This window comes from Heterocephalus glaber, unplaced genomic scaffold (genome assembly GCF_053883595.1).
Source record: "Heterocephalus glaber isolate CG9 unplaced genomic scaffold, H.glaber_assembly_v1.0 deba00001577, whole genome shotgun sequence".
NCBI classification, from domain to species: Eukaryota; Metazoa; Chordata; class Mammalia; order Rodentia; family Bathyergidae; genus Heterocephalus; species Heterocephalus glaber.
In genome coordinates this window covers 3,033,695-3,051,247 of record NW_028258358.1, presented here as the reverse complement: position 1 = coordinate 3,051,247, position 17,553 = coordinate 3,033,695, and the positions used below count along the sequence as shown (strand labels likewise).

Sequence of the window (17,553 nt, the reverse complement as noted above, 5' to 3'; positions counted from 1 at the left end):
CTATTCAATCATGCATTAAGACCTTCTCAGGCAACCTTTATAGGTCATTCAGAAAAATAAAAAATTTTCTCAAGTGAACTGTTAGGTCAATGCCTCAAACTTACGTATCTGGCGTAGCACCTAAAACGTTACACAAACCTTCGTGATTTGATTTTAAAAGATCAATTTAATATAGACAGTGATTTGGGGAGCCCCTATTGAAAGTATAAGGTTAACCCTATCCGGGGTCATTTTATACGGCTCTTGGATGGAAATGAGAAATGTGTGAGGATGTGTGACAGAGCCTGAGCCAGGGAAATGCGTGACGTGCGGGAAAAGGTATTACAGTAAAGTCGGAATCAGCAGAAAGTGCAAAGGAGAAAGGAAGTGTTCACAGCTTGGGAAACAGCTGCTCGGGACTCCTTCCAGCCTCTCGGAAGCAAAGTTTGCAGCGATGTGAGCTGGCAGCGGCAGTCGCTCGTCCGGGCGAGCTCGGGGCTCGGTTCCCGGCGCAGAGGCGCGGGAAGGACCGTCACCGTGGGCCCCAGGGTCCTCCAGCTGCCCCAGAGAGGACTTTGCCCGCGCAGCAGGCTGGCCAGGGACGCTAGAGACTGAACTTTCCTTTCCCCAGGCAGCATCTCTGGCCTTACATGTCAGAAGCATTCAGACATCCTTCCAGGTCCGGACTGAGATTTGAAAACCGGCCGCCCCACCTTCATCCATCCGCCCTCTCTGCCCTTCCTTCCGCGGTCCCCGCTAGCCCCAGCCTCTGCGCTGCGCCGCCCGCAGTCTGCAGACGCGCTCCGGGATGCGCGGCCGGCTCGCCCCAGGGGTGGCTCTGCGTCTCCCCCAGCGGTGCGCTCGGCCCCTCCACTCAGCAAACCCGAGTACGAAATGTGCAGCAACGTAGAAACAGGCCGCCTCCGTGACCCGCAGCAGCCCGCCGCAGCGATCGCGGCTCTTCGGATCCGCGCTGGCCCTGCTCGCCGGCCCGCCCAGGATGCGCCTGCTAGCGCCCCCTCCCTCCCTGCCAGACCCTGCTGGGCATGCTCAGTGCGAGTCCCGGAACCCGGCTCTCCTGGGGCCGGGATCACTGCTCCGGGTTTTTGCGGCTGCCGAGGGGCGCAGGGGAGGGGAGGCTGGGAGACAGTCGGCTCCTTGTTCCGCACCCCCCGTCGTGCGGGCTGGGGCCGCCTGCACCGCAAGATGCGGGCCAATCAGCGGCGGGGGGCGGGACCTCGGCGTCACGCCCTCCCTCTGGGCTTATTGAGAGTTATATCAAGAAATTCAGTTCAGAGAGAGGAGAGAGAGGAGAGGGAGGAGAGGGGGCAGAGGAGCAGGGAAAGAGGGAGAGCATGCGAGACGGCGAGGAGCGCCTTAGAGTCTCCGAAGCACGACAGAGATCACCAAATAGGAATTTGTCGGGTCACTGTCACCCGGGAGAGCAGCCAGAGAGCCAGCATCACCCTAACTCTGACGTCTCCTCCAAGAAGTTAGAGACTTAAGCAGTATTGGCATCAGATGGAAATGGTCTGCTTGATGCTGTGGAAATACTCCTGAACTGAAGAAGTACAACTGGATGTTGTGTATGTGTGTTAAATACCAGAAGAGCCCAGACCCCAGTGGGTAATACAGACGAAATGTGGAGAGAATGACTAACGACAAATCTGTGAATTTGATCTGGGGTGTTGCTAATTTGCCAGCCCGAAGCCACACATTTTAGAAGGAGGAAACGTTTTGCTGCTTCCGATTTCTCCCCAAACTGGTGCTACCAGATGCATGGCTTTCTGTGTCGGAACAAATCATTCCTAACTGCAGCGTACCCAGAAAGGGAAAGGTCGAGGCAACTAACGTAAGTGTAAAGTTTCGCATGCACAATTGCAAATTCTGTGTTCAGATATGTCCTCGGTGTAGATGAGGGATATTTGTAACTGGGCAGGCAGTTGGGGCAGAGCTTACCTACTGGGCTGTATCTGCAACCCTACCTGCATCACTCTGCTGGAACTAATCGCGGGCATCAGCTACCGTGCAGTCTAATGCAGATAAGATTAGTGTCTGGGAACTGACCAGTCCTACTCAAGTAGGTAGCTGCCTGGAGCCTTTGCACCCGTTTAAATTGCAGTTAGGGGAGCATCTGAGCAGAAGCCTTTTTGCGTACACTATTGGATTGCAGTATTTACGTGTAGCAAATGTTACTAATATTATAAGCAGAGATCAGGATTAAGAAACTGCATTTTTTTTAATGCTTAGTAGAAAATATTGTGGTGTTCTGAGGGAATGTTAGCTGTGTTTCACTTACAATCTCAGCACTCTTTCACCTCCATGACAAGGAATCTGTATATTTCTACATTTTAAAAAGTTTTAATGTGTTTATTAATCTGAGTGATGATAATCTGGCAATATGGAGAAAGGAGAGCAGGCTCTGGGTAGGAAATTTGAAGTGTTGGTTTTGTGCTTTTAGGCAATAAGGGTACATAGTGGCCGGTGACTCTCGCTTGTGATGCCGCAGCAGCATGTCCGGGTGCTCCTTTCCCAGTAAGGTTGTATTAGAAGGCAGTTGAAGAACTGGGAGAAAAGAAAGAGATGGTCTTTTTTAGAAGACAGAGATGACTCAGTGTGGCAGAGAAGAAAACACATAATTTTTGACATGTGACAAAGCAATTAACAGGAACCATAGCTAAGCACTTAGGGTTTTTCACTTGCACCTAAAACAACTGTGGGAGGTGGGTTAAAGGCCAGGAGGTGGGTAAGACAGGGGGAAGGGAAGAAGAGAAAAAGAATGCATGCTTTGAATTATACAGTATTTAAAAAAAATGGGGAAATACAGGTAAAAATAGCTGCTGTCTTTAATTCAAAAGTAGAGAATTTCATTTTCTCTGGGCAAATGAAACAACCAGGGAATATTCAGTGCTTTTATCCACAGAGTTAACTTGCAAACAGTAGCAGAGCAAACTGCCATGTTTACCAATATGCAATGGAAAATGTGGTGGCTCTTTTGTGACTGTGTGCTTTTATTTACTGAAGAATAATATTGTCTGTATGATTGTGTTGACAGTGGCTGTCTCCAAATAAGCGATGAGATGTAATGCATCCTCCGGTCCATGCACACTTCCTCTTACGATCTGGGCATCATTCCTCAGTGGAAGCCTTTAAACCCTAAAATCCAGGAAAGGAAAATAAATACATTATCATGGACCTGAGGGATTTTTACCTGTTGGCTGCTCTGATTGCCTGTTTAAGGCTGGATTCTGCAGTAGCCCAAGAACTTATTTACACTATTAGAGAGGAATTGCCTGAAAATGTGCCCATAGGAAACATACCAAAGGATCTGAACATTTCTCACATCAATGCTGCCACAGGAACTAGTGCCAGCCTTGTCTACAGACTGGTTTCTAAAGCTGGGGATGCCCCTTTGGTAAAAGTATCCAGCAGCACTGGAGAAATTTTCACAACTTCCAATAGAATAGACAGAGAAAAACTCTGTGCCGGAGCTTCTTATGCTGAGGAGAATGAATGTTTCTTTGAACTTGAGGTGGTGATCCTCCCCAATGACTTTTTCAGGCTGATCAAAATAAAGATAATTGTCAAGGATACCAATGATAATGCCCCCATGTTTCCATCTCCTGTCATCAATATTTCCATTCCAGAAAACACTTTGATCAACAGCCGCTTTCCAATTCCATCAGCAACAGATCCTGACACAGGCTTCAATGGTGTACAGCATTATGAATTGTTAAATGGGCAGAGTGTTTTTGGACTGGATATCGTGGAAACTCCAGAGGGAGAGAAGTGGCCGCAATTGATTGTTCAGCAAAACTTGGATAGAGAACAGAAAGATACCTATGTGATGAAAATCAAAGTGGAGGATGGAGGCACTCCACAGAAATCCAGCACAGCCATACTGCAGGTCACAGTAAGTGATGTAAATGACAACAGGCCAGTGTTTAAAGAGGGTCAAGTGGAGGTGCATATTCCAGAGAATGCTCCTGTGGGTACCTCTGTAATCCAGCTCCATGCCACTGATGCAGATATAGGCAGTAATGCTGAAATCCGGTACATTTTTGGTGCCCAGGTTGCCCCTGCAACCAAAAGACTCTTTGCTTTAAATAATACTACTGGGCTGATTACAGTTCAGAGGTCCTTAGATAGAGAAGAGACAGCCATTCACAAAGTGACAGTGCTGGCCAGTGATGGCAGCTCCACTCCTGCTCGAGCAACGGTTACCATCAATGTCACCGATGTAAATGATAACCCTCCAAACATAGACCTCAGGTACATTATAAGTCCCATCAATGGCACAGTGTATTTATCTGAGAAAGATCCTGTCAATACGAAGATTGCCCTAATTACAGTTTCAGATAAGGACACAGATGTGAATGGCAAAGTGATCTGTTTCATTGAAAGAGAGGTCCCATTTCATTTGAAGGCAGTGTATGACAACCAGTATTTGTTAGAGACCTCTTCTTTGTTGGACTATGAGGGCACCAAAGAATTCAGCTTTAAAATTGTTGCCTCTGATTCTGGAAAGCCCAGTTTAAATCAGACTGCCCTGGTAAGGGTTAAGCTTGAGGATGAAAATGACAACCCACCAATTTTCAACCAACCTGTAATTGAGCTGTCAGTTTCTGAAAACAACCGACGTGGGTTATACTTAACAACTATTAGTGCCACAGATGAAGACAGTGGGAAAAATGCAGACATTGTTTACCAGCTTGGACCCAATGCCTCCTTCTTTGATCTGGACCGAAAGACAGGAATTTTGACAGCTTCCAGAGTCTTTGACAGAGAAGAACAAGAGCGATTCATTTTTACAGTAACTGCCAGGGACAATGGGACCCCTCCCCTCCAAAGCCAAGCGGCTGTGATAGTTACTGTTCTGGATGAGAACGACAATAGCCCCAAGTTTACTCATAATCATTTTCAATTTTTTGTGTCTGAGAATCTGCCAAAGTATAGTACTGTGGGGGTAATCACAGTGACAGATGCAGATGCTGGAGAAAATAAAGCTGTGACTCTTTCCATTCTAAACGACAATGATAATTTTGTGTTGGATCCCTATTCTGGAGTCATAAAGTCGAATGTCTCATTTGATAGAGAGCAGCAGAGTTCCTACACTTTTGATGTCAAAGCCACTGATGGAGGACAACCGCCTCGTTCCTCTACTGCAAAAGTAACTATCAATGTCATGGATGTCAATGACAATAGCCCAGTTGTCATTTCTCCACCATCTAATACTTCATTTAAATTGGTGCCCCTCTCAGCCATCCCTGGGTCCGTGGTAGCAGAAGTGTTTGCAGTGGATATCGACACTGGGATGAACGCAGAACTTAAGTATACCATAGTGAGTGGAAACAACAAAGGCTTATTTCGGATTGATCCAGTCACAGGTAATATCACACTGGAAGAAAAGCCAGCACTCACTGATGTGGGACTGCACCGTTTGGTGGTCAACATAAGTGACCTGGGGTACCCTAAGGCTTTGCACACACTCGTGCTTGTGTTTCTATATGTGAATGACACTGCTGGAAATGCCTCCTTTATCTATGACTTGATCCGCAGGACTATGGAGACCCCTTTGGACAGGAACATAGGGGATAGCAGCCAGCCCTATCAAAACGAGGACTATCTCACCATCATGATTGCCATTGTCGCTGGGGCCATGGTGGTCATAGTTGTGATCTTCGTCACAGTTCTGGTGCGTTGTCGACACGCGTCAAGGTTCAAAGCTGCTCAAAGGAGCAAGCAAGGTGCCGAATGGATGTCCCCAAACCAGGAGAACAAACAAAACAAGAAAAAGAAAAGGAAGAAAAGAAAGTCTCCCAAGAGCTCTCTTTTGAACTTTGTTACTATTGAAGAGTCCAAACCGGATGATGCAGTTCATGAACCTATCAATGGGACAATAAGCCTGCCAGCTGAGCTGGAGGAGCAAAGTATAGGAAGATTTGACTGGGGCCCAGCACCTCCAACAACCTTCAAGCCTAACAGCCCTGACTTGGCCAAGCACTACAAATCTGCCTCTCCACAGCCTGCTTTTCATCTCAAACCAGACACTCCAGTTTCTGTGAAAAAGCACCACGTGATTCAGGAGCTCCCTTTGGACAACACCTTTGTCGGGGGTTGTGACACCCTTTCCAAACGCTCTTCCACTAGTTCAGATCACTTCAGTGCCTCAGAGTGCAGCTCCCAAGGAGGTTTCAAGACAAAGGGCCCCTTACACACCAGACAGGTAAACGAGCACTTTTACTGGTCTATAAGTACTGCATACAAGTGCCCAGTCAACCAGTATTAACGTGCCAGTGTGTCTATTGTTTTGGTCTAACTTTAGCTTAGTTATAAAGAGGAAAAAAAACTTGACCCCTTTTCTATGCCTCTGGGGCTCAGTCAAGAATTTTTAGAGCAACTTTGAAATTTCTGAGTTCTGAGAATTATTTAACCTCCTAGTTTCCTTCAAATGGCAAAAGATGAAAAGGGGAAATTATTCCAAAATGTCCTAAGATAATGTTTGCTAAAGAAGAAGACCTATCCTAATATGCCAAATTCTACTTTGGGGGTTTCAAAACCAACTGCTTCAAGATTTTCACATTACCATTTGATCTGAAAAGTCACCTTCAAATCTCAAATTTTAAATGAGGTTTGAAGGTCTGACATCAATTATGGTGGAGTTGTGGTTGCTAAAGGGGTTAATTTTTTTTTTAATCTCTAAACAGAATAGTAGAATATTAAATGTACATCAGCTGTGAAGCACATGATTGTTGATAGATTGCAACTACTTGTAAGCCATATAGGAAGTCTTCTCTTTGATTTCAAATTATTTTATTGTAATATAGTTAATTGGGTCTTTAATAGAAAGATTTTCAGTGTCCATAATGGCCAAATACTCTTTCAAAAAAAAAGAAAAGAAAAAAAAATAGGAATGCTTTCTTCCTAATATAACTGATTTATAGAGAAAATAATGAATCCATTGTAAATATTCTCTCATCTTAGTAATGAATAAGTGATCTGTCATAACTCATTTTAAACTGTGAAATATACCATATGAAGAAGGATTAAGAGGCTGAGAAACTCATATTTCAACCAAATCCAGAATTAGTTTTTCTTAGGTCTAATAATTCCCTGCTAATAAAGATTTAAATGCAGTGCTGTCTAATTTATTTTACTGGTGCTTGTCTATTGCCACAGAATTTGAATGTTGATAATAGCCTGTAGATGGCACTAGGGTATCATGTCACTTGTACTGGCCAGGTGCCAATCCTGCAGCAGCAAGGAAGTGGGGGAGGGAAAGATCAAGCTGGTAGTACAGCCAAAGATACCTTTTATTTAATATAGTTGCTCTGGTGCAACTAGCATTTAAGTTCATTTGCTTGTTCTTTTGTGGTTAGCTATCACCACACCAACTTTCTAGGATTTTGTAATCCACGTTCTATCTTTACTGGTATGGAGTCCACCTCTGGTGATGGCCCTTCTTTATTGTTAAAAATGAAGAGCACACAAATTTCAGAAAATCTAGTAAAAACAAATTAGATTAGAGAATAATCTTGACAGTCACTGACAAGTCCTTAGAAAATCAAAAGCTTTTCTTTTCTGGGGTGGGATAGTGTGGGGTGTCTTATTGAAACTCTGTTTCCCTCTTGATTTTTTTATTGCCAGGAGTGACTTTTAAGACTTCATGGCAATAAAGTATTTGTAACAATAATATTGACAATGAATCATGCAGATACTCCCAGAATACTAAGTGTAATGCCTATGATTATACAACTGAAAGTTCCACTTAAAATATTAATATCCAGAGTATTTTAGAAGTACATATACTTAGAGTTTAAATGCACATAATGAGGGTCAGGGATTTAACTCAGTAGTTCCACCACCTGACTAGCAAGCACAAGGTCCTAAGTTCTATCCCTGGTACAAAAAAAAAAAAAAAAAAGAAAGAAAGAAAAAAAAAAGAAAGAAATGCACATAATACATAATGAAATGACTTAAAAAAAGTAAGTCAGCATTGAAACTCTATTAGAAACCATGAGGTTATCAGACATAAACTGGAGTTGTAACTGACTTATTTTCATGTTAGCTTTATCAGCATTTAAAAAGAGGTTCATGGTTTAAAATTTGGAAGTTAACCAAGCTTAGCAAAGGTTAAGAGTTGTTAAATAGTTAATTATGATAATAAAGTTAATTGACAAAACTAAATGGGCTTAATTAAGAAGTTGCTATTTTAAGAAAAAAATCAATTTTAATATACTTTTATTATGAAAGTTGTTTACAATATACTTGTGATACTTTATGATTGGAATAATACTTTGAAAAAAGTAATGTGATTTAAAACTTTTAACTTACCATCTGATACTTATTTTTCAAGGAAATGTATTGATATGCTTCCCACATCATTATTCTTTTCCCGTAAGTGTAATGAGTATTAGCATAGAGGTACAGACCAACTTTTCCTGATTTCTCCCAAATAGTTGAATTTATATATAGTGCAGTGACATAAATGTTAAGTGCATTTTGATAAAGCATGGATAAGACCTTTTGTTGAGGCCTGCTCAGTCATAAAGATACCTATTTGTATGATGTAATCTTTCAAATTGGATGTTGAGTAATTCTCTAACTGGAACTATAGTGCACTTCAGACATTCTTTCTGGCCATGAGTCACTTTGCAGTTCTCTGATAGCATTCCAGTGTTCAAACGTTGGTATAATTTTCTATTATGATAAAGAACTACTGAAATGGCTTTACTTACGCCTTTTAGAATTTTTTATGCTGCAAAAGAAAAATGGTAATATTAGAGGAAAGGACTATAAGAAGTAAGTAGAGAGGTGACAGTGATATACCAAGCAATATGCACAATTTTAGGAAAAGGAAGCGTTTGTGGTATAAATGAAGAACATAAATTATATATGACCCTTTAAAAATGTTTTTCACTGAAGATGAAAAATGTTCATGTATATGAAGATGTTTTAGCTAAGCTAAAAACAAAAATTGTTATTTTTATCTCTTTTACTTCAACTAGTGGCTTTTATAAAAAATGTACTCCTGAAACTACAGTTTTGAAAAAGTAAAGTTTAGTACTAGAAAAGTTTTCAAAGTTATTATAAACTAATAGAATGTTTGTGAATATTTTTAGTTAGGTGGGCACAATTGACATTAACAGTACCACCTTTTCACTTTATGGTGCTAATTGATATGTGAGTAAAATATGAGATGCTTTAGTAAAGGATTACAAACTTATGTATCTTCATTTGTGTTAGCTGTACAATGAAAACATAATGTCTGGCATCCCATTATGAGTTTGTTTGTGGTTCTATTTTTGTCTTATTTCTTCCCCCATGCTGTTGTGTGTGGTTTCCAATTTCAATGTAGGAGATAATTGTAAATCATATTACTCATTGCTTTGTCTTAATAATATTTTCTTTTTCTTGAATATACCAAATCTATCACTGAATTTTCCATATGTTATTTTTTCACAAATTTTTGAAAGTGCTCTTTTTATTCACAGATTGAGAATTTACATTTTTAAGCTTAAGATTATGTCTCAGTAGTTATTTATTTTTTTTAAAAAAAGCAAAATTTACTGCTCTAAGGTTGAGGATGGCAACATAATACATTCCAACAGAGCTTTAAATGATAAAGTTCATTGATGTGTTTGACTAAAAGGAGAAGAGTATTATTGATGGTTATGATCTTTAAATAAGATATTAGTCTTCAAATTGTGTAGCATCTCAGAATCATTTGGAACAGACTTTTTGGGCCCCACCCAGAGATGTTCTGGTTAAGTACCATTTGGTCAGGCCTGGACATTAATATTGCTGCTAATTTCCTAGGTAATAGTGACACTGCTAGTTCAGGGACCACACTTTGAGAACCTGCCTTAGCACATTAGAACAAAAACATGACAGCTCCTTTCTTTTTCATATTATCATATCCAGCCGACCTGTTTTTGCACAACCCAAATCTCAGCCCATTTATTGACAGCTGTTTTATTGTAGCTGGAGGCTTTACAGTAAGCTGTTTATTGCTATTTCCCAACTTGGTTGACAGCATTTGGGGAATTAATTTTCCTGTCCCCAGTGTGCTTTTTTCAAAGGGGGTGGTAATAAATGAAAATGTTAACATAAAAAAGTAGCGATCTATTTACATTTGACAAGTTCTTCAAGTAATAAAACAATCTGTGGGAGTTTTACAAGAATTTGGTTCTGAGTAAACAGTCATGTTTAATTTTCTAAATGAAGTGTTCATTTTATAGAACTTAGACATCCTGAGCTTAACTTTTTACAACCTAGAATATTTGCTCATATGTGTATTTGTGTATAAATTCAAGAATTTATACCTTGAGAATATGTATGCATGTTGTACTCAAGTGTGTACACGTGCTTTTACAGTTATAAAGGTAATTGCTTCAAATCCAAAGCATTTAGATATACTAAATTACATTTATGATTACTTTTTGATTTTGAGTAATCCACTAAAATCACTACAGAAATGTTATTATGTCATGCAAAAGGCACAAAGCAGTCCCAGAATTGATATTTACAATTGTCAGAAAGAAAAATGCAACTGAAAGAGAAGAGAGCAAATGTTAATGAATCTGAGCCTAGAAAAAACTGAAAGTATTTTTAACTACCAAATTTGAAAGTATATAGATAGTAATGGTTGAACATGGGTGGCACACCATAAAAAAATGTTCCCCCAAATATACATTAGTTTAGCAATGTTATCTGTTGTGATTTTTATTTCTACTCTTCTTTGACTAAGTGTGCTAATTGTCATGAAGTCATTTTCCAAAGTTAGGAGACTGAAGAAACATAAAAGCCTTTGCATATTTAGGTTTTTAAAATAAGGATGGAGTATCTATTCCAGTTGGTTCTGTTTTCTCTTGAATCTGAGAGTCAAATAGTTAATGATTCTTTTCATCTTGATGCTCCTAAACTACAAAATTCAAGATACATTTTGCCACTCATTCCTAATAACCTTAAGGAGAAGAGAAATGAAAAGTTGCATTAAACATGGACATCTGTTGATTCTTGAACATGCTTTTACATAGAGAAAATAATTTCTGTACTTAAACTGTCTTATTCTCTTATTTTCCACATTTTTTTGCAATTCTGGATATTGAAATAATATACTTTAAAGTTTAACTTAGTTTTAGATGTGTCATCCTCATGATGTGGCACAACAGGAATGGGCATCATTAAAATCATCTTGTAAGGCTGAAGGTGGAGCTGAGTGGTAGAGTATTTGCCTACTATCCACAAGGCCCTGAGCTGAATCCCCAGGACTGTAAAAATAAAAAAATTATCTTGGAAAATTTAACCTTGAAATATGTTATATTTTTATCATATGTGCAGATTCTTATTTAAATAACTTTTACTTATCATTTATTTTCTCCTAATAGCACAAATTATTAACATATATAAAGTGGAAAAAATGAGCATTTCAGGGACCAGGGATTTAGCTCAGTGGCATTGTGCCTGAGTTGCAAGTGAAAGGTCCTGACTTTGATCCCCAGTACCAAAAAAAAAAAAAAAATGAGCATTTTGATTTACTGCAGATACAAAATCAGATTCTTTCTAAGCAGTTGTGACTTTTATTTAATCTCTGTGCTTAGTTTTCATATTGAAGTACCTAAGATATCTTTAATTACAGCCAAGATATTAGATAAGACTTCTTAATGTATTATTTTTCATGTTAAATTACACTACAACACGAGGTATGAAGGTGACAGTTTTAAACTCAAATCATAATTTATTGTAAGCTCTATTCCTGCATTATTTTCATTAGTTAGATGCTTTAAATTGTCTTGGGAAATTGATAAGTTCACCAAATGCCAAAAGCTACATTTCAGTTCTGTTGGTCCAGCCGTGTCAGACTATTTATGGGATTTCAGGACCAAGTGAAATGTCTGCATTGTTCTGTTTTAATACTTCTCAGTTTGACTTTGCAAATGGTGAGCTCTTTATGTGTACTTCAAAACAAAACAAAACTGAATCTAATGGATTGTTTACTTTTTACATAAAATCCTCAGGGTAAGTTTTCTCTAAATTTAGGCTAGTGTTTTCATGAAGAGGATCCTTTATTAAACTATAAATTAGCCTCTTGCAAATATTAGTAAATCAGTTAATATTTTACATATTTAGCTTAGTTGGAAAACAATTAAGAATTCTATAATGGCAGTTTCTCGGCACTCAATTTCACAGTTAATATTCTTTACATAATTTTTATGCATCAGGCTCCTAAAATTTATAAAATATTACTGTAATCAGAGGACAGACACTAGTGAGAATTTAGGAATGTAAATCAGGAAGAGGATTACTCTAAAGTTCCATGAAGGTATAGCAGTGAGACTTTTTAAAGTAATAATGCCCATGTCTTATGGCGTTTTAAATTGCACCCCCCCGCATTTGTGTCATACTCAGAAGTAAATCCAAAAGTAATGTAGGAATATGATCTCTCATGCACATAAGGAGATATACTCCACCATTTAAGATTTCATCAGTTGTTACTTCAGAAAACTGTTAAATCTGTCAAACATTTCATTTGGAAAGGAACACATGCTTTTTGCCTTTGTTTGATACAAACCCATTGGGCTGTCAGTCATCAGAAACATAGAACTTGAAAGTTGCATTACTGTGATTGACATTTTGCTTTTGATTTATACTCTTTTTTTTTCCTTAAGCCAAGATTATCAGTTTGAAAGTCTCATATAAATTAAACAAGTGTCCTTCTTCAGACTAAAGAGAAATGGTGAGAATAACTAGACAACAACCTATATTTACTCTCTCTCATCTTTTTGGGCTATAGATAGTTTGTCTCCTGTAGACAAGGACAGTGAGAATCAGTAGAATTTTCTGAGCCAAACCATAACTTTAAGGAATTTAAAACTTAAAGTCATTCATTAAGGATCTATTTTTACTATGTACCGTTATTTAAGTGACATGTGAAAATATTTTCTCTTGATCTTTAACAATTTGATTTGCCACAGTACCATAATTACTTACTAAATTTAAAAGATCCAATTGGGACTGCATACAATATTCCTAGGAGTAGGGAAGATGTAAGCATAGGCAAGATCTTTGAGGATTATTCAATTCATTTTTTGTAGTCATATTACATTAATTATTCCTGTTTTTTGAAAGATAGATGAAATTTACTTAACGGGGCTTGACAGAACGTTGCTATATACAACTTCACCACCTTTTAATTTATTTAGATTTTAAATTATGTGACCTATAGGGAAAATGGAAATGTGGTCAGCTTTGTCTTGTTTGCATAATATCTTATATTTAACATTCTTCCACAGTTTGTTTGTCTATCTGATCATCTCTGCATTTTAGTATTACACTGCTTGGCTAATATCCAGTCTCTAGGCCTTTTTCAGTCTGTTAGCAGTTGATTAAGAAACTCTCTAATCCCTTTCAGGATATTGAGGAACTAATGGGTTGCAGAGTATTTGGATCTTTAAGCTTCCATTGTAAATGGTATGAAGAATTGTCATTGAGCTGGTATTTGCATATATCTCTCCCAGTGCTAGTTACTTTGCTTCCTTTTTTGTCCCCCTAATCTTCAGCTTTCATCCTGAGAATATTTATTTTCGTCGGAAATAAGCATGCCAGTGATAGAAATTTGGGATTCACCTCCAAATGAATGCCATCACAGACAGGGAAGAGCTGGCACATTTTGCATAGATCTGTATGAACACAGTGAACCCTTCATAAGCTCTTAGATTGCAGGAAATCAGTGCTGAAAATTAAGTGGGGTTTTAAAGATTTGCAAAGTAGAGAGCTTTGTATAATGCTGGTATTGCAGGTGCCTATTAAATATGAAGTAAAGGCTTTGTAATACAACTAGCTAACACATTTCTCTCCACATTAGAGTGATTTATGGCCTAGGGAATTAGTCTTGTCTCTTTTTTTCCAAATGCAGAAACACTGGATAGATCTAAAAGAGTAAAAATCTCAAATATATCCCATAAAATGGGCAGATTTGCTTTTTGATGATTCTAATTATTAATGATAGATAATGGGAGCCTGCTTGTACTTACTTGTGTTGCCTCAGAAGCTGATGATCTATGCTTCACTTCTTATAAGAAGAAACAGAATTATGCATGCAGACTTCCCTCTGAACATAAATCAGATTAAAACTCCAGGTATCTATAAGACCATATAACATTACCATAATGAAGAGGACTGGGTACTAAGTGTTTTTATCCTCATAGGAATTGCTGTAGAATCATTTCTCAAACTATTTTTAGAATTCCTCTTTGCTTCAATTGTAAATAGTGTGCATTTGTAGCACAGCGTTTCATTTCAAACATGCACACTTTCATTATATTTAGCTTCATGACAGTGTTCATTAAATGCCTTGCAGTTCTTTTATGCTTAATGTCTTTGACTGACCCTTAGATAAAAATTGGTGTAAATAGCTATGCATATTTTTAAATGATTTTTTAAAATTCTATATTTTTGCAAGTGTATAGTCCCTGTGCAGCTCAGTAGTTACAGTGTCTGACTGAGAGTCATCATAAGTGATAGATTTTGAAAACAAAACATTGTTTTGTGCAACACAATAGCAAACAATTCAGCAAGTGAGGATTTTTTCCCCTCATTACACAGACCTCAATAAGGAGAATATAAATACAGAAGAAATTATGAAATGAAGCTCTTTTAGAGGAAGAAAATGTCTTCTCCTAGCAGTAGTTCTCTAGTAGATCTTTTCTGAGAAAAAAAAACACTGGTGCTTTTTTGGATTAGGAGAATGCAACCAATCTGTGTCTCTGTGTGATAGCAGCTGCATGCTGAGGACATTAAAATACACAGCTACATAGGATTCTGCAGGAAAGTTTTTGTGAAAGGTGCAAGTGACAAATGGAGACAAAATGGAGTGAGTTCTGAGTTGTGAGTTGATGCCCCCTTGGGTCATATATTCATGTCATTGAATCGATTTTCACATTGGAAGTCAGAATCACAATAGCCTTTCCTCTGTGTGTCAGCTGTGAACACACCTGGACTGCCAACTTTGCTTTGCTCCATTTGTTGTTATTCACTAGGTGGACTGTATTCATGTGCTATTTATTATACATCTGGTTTCATAGTTTCTCAATAGATTTTTCAATGATATATGTTATTTCTGTCATATATACACTGATGAGATCCACATGTCAAATAAAGCCTACAATATATTTTTCTTGCTGGAAATAGAAAATCTCTATTTATTCTGACTTATGTTTTCAGATGATATATCTTTCTGATGCTATTTTAGATTGAGCTTTTCTTGCTAATGTGTTTTATAAAGTTGAGGAACATTAGGTTTTAGCTTTATATGATAATAATGTTTCAGTGCATTTCCAATCCACTCAAATTTTTAATATTGCAGATTGCAGAATTTGTATGAAAACAAATTGAAGTTGTTCTTTTGCCTCAAATTTGAAGAAGTTTCAAAAATGTATTACAGTATAGTAAAAACATGAAAAATATTGAGTGTATTTTAGAGTGATATGAACTCATTTTCATTCTTGGTCCTCACAAGCAAGACTTTGTGCCAAACAGTAGCAAGAAAATATGTTGAATCCATTGATTGATTTTTAAACATGATAATAATTAACCAAAAGCATTTTGACACCTAAAGTCTCTATTTTAGACAATTAAATTCTGCTTTAGCTAAGGGTTATTGACTTCTGGATGATACTGGGAGCAGCACTCCTTGGGGTTTAAACTATTCCTGCTGGACCATCTGTTATTGGCAGGGCTGTGCATTCTCTCCAGCTGAGGCAGGGTCAACCCCAGGCGAATAGTCGGGATTATTCAAAACATGGTCCTTGTTCCTGATGCTCTTTCAGTTGCAACTGGCAACTCAGACAACCCAAATATTGGCATATTATTAGAGCACAATAATAAAATAGAATATAAGAAATTCTCTCAAAGTAAGAGACCTTGTCTTATTTACTTTTGTATTCCCAACATTGAAACTGCAACAGCATTGAAAACAGCAAACTTGGTAGACATTCAGTAAATGTTGATCTAACTAGAGAACCCAACTGATATTGGAGTTACAGTTTATATATGTATTTTTCACTACTTTAATCCCTGAAACAACCATATAAAGAAGACACTATCATTCTTATTTACCATATGCTCTTCCAATACATAGAGACATCTGTAGTTTCTATTTTTCTTCCACATTTTTTATACACCACTGTTTTCACATCCTACCATATTTTTATTTGTATTAGACATGAAGGAAGAGTGAGCTAAATAAAGCAGAATCAGATTCCTTCTCTTCCAAGCCCCGTCATTTATAGCTTTTATATAAACCTTCTATTATTTAGATTATTGAGTGGTCACATGCAAATATGATGATCCAGTAACTCTTATGCTTGTTTTATAAAAAATAATATGTTTTGGAAGAAAAGAAAGGTATCACATTAATTTTCACTTGATAAACATTTTAACTATCCAGACAGTACACTAAAATCAAATATAAAGTATATAAAAAAGCAAAATAATAATTGAACAATTCTTAATGCAATGTCTAGGTACTGTACTAATTTTAGAAAGACAATTTTGGTACCTAACAGAACTCATAGAACAGTTTTATACTCTCAAGTTTCAAATGTACCTTAGAGATTATTTGGCCTATGGAATTCTTTTTCTGAAGAAATGGATACTATGAGAAATAGTTTGCTATTCAGAGTAAGAAAAATGATTTTAGTGAACTGTTATATAAAAACTGTATGACATTGTGCACGACATTTAAATGTATCAGGCCTTGATTTCTTTGTGTGTAAAGTGGATATAATCATACTTAATCCATAGAGTTGTCATGTGACAAAGTGAATGGATACATGTAACAGTCTGGGTTATGGCAGCCAGACATTCAAAAAACTCACCTGTTTTTCTACCCCTTTTCTCAAAGGATATCAGCTTGCTGTGATAGAGGTGAATGACCACATTCATTTAATGAGGTTTAGTTTATTGGTTTTCTTGAATCTTATATTCAGTGTATCATTTTGATAATTAAGTAATTGGTATTTATCTGCTTTTAGTTTAAAATAATATCCATGTTTAGTTTTTAAGAGCAGCATTTGAGTACAGCATATAGGATACTTTGTTTTGATCGTTTTTTATTTTGAATATTTTAACTATTTCATCTGCATGTCACATTTTAAAATTATTCTATTACTTTTACTATTTGTTATTAATTTAGTTCCTCACCAATTACCCTTAGGAGCTCCACTCATCTGGGGATTTTCACCTTATACATCATTCCTATTACAAAACAACATGTAAGAGAGTGAATCAGTTTCACAGTCAGTACTTAACACAGCTGGAATCGTTTGAAACCTGCTGGTTTTGGTTCCAATTATTCCATAGACTAGAAAGCATCCCTATTGAAGTAATGGCATCCATGGTGTAATCAAACTCATTAAAATGACTTGGAGTATATGGATCATATTTCTGGGATTCATCAAATTGATACCCAAAGCGTAATATTCAAGAACTTTTATCATTTTTTCTTATCTTAAAATAATGCACTTTTACTTAGAAGGAAGTTGTTGTCTGAATCTACAATTTTATAACGTT

The 17,553-nt window shown here is 37.6% G+C and overlaps 1 protein-coding gene across 13 annotated transcripts in view; it reads left to right on the top strand.

Moving 5' to 3' along the window:
- Window positions 1-1,104: 1,104 nt before the first annotated feature.
- Window positions 1,105-17,553, top strand: part of Pcdh9 (protocadherin 9) — a 918,070-nt gene continuing 901,621 nt past the window's right edge. For 12 of the 13 annotated variants that reach the window (XM_004844286.3, XM_004844284.3, XM_087192869.1 and 9 more), the window contains exons 1-2: window positions 1,105-1,831; window positions 3,035-6,205. In XM_004844286.3, coding sequence (XP_004844343.1) covers window positions 3,170-6,205 — 3,036 coding nt within the window. In that variant the 5' untranslated portion in view covers window positions 1,105-1,831; window positions 3,035-3,169. The remainder of the gene's footprint in view (window positions 1,832-3,034; window positions 6,206-17,553) is intronic. The other variant, XM_021257934.2, reaches the window with a different exon arrangement.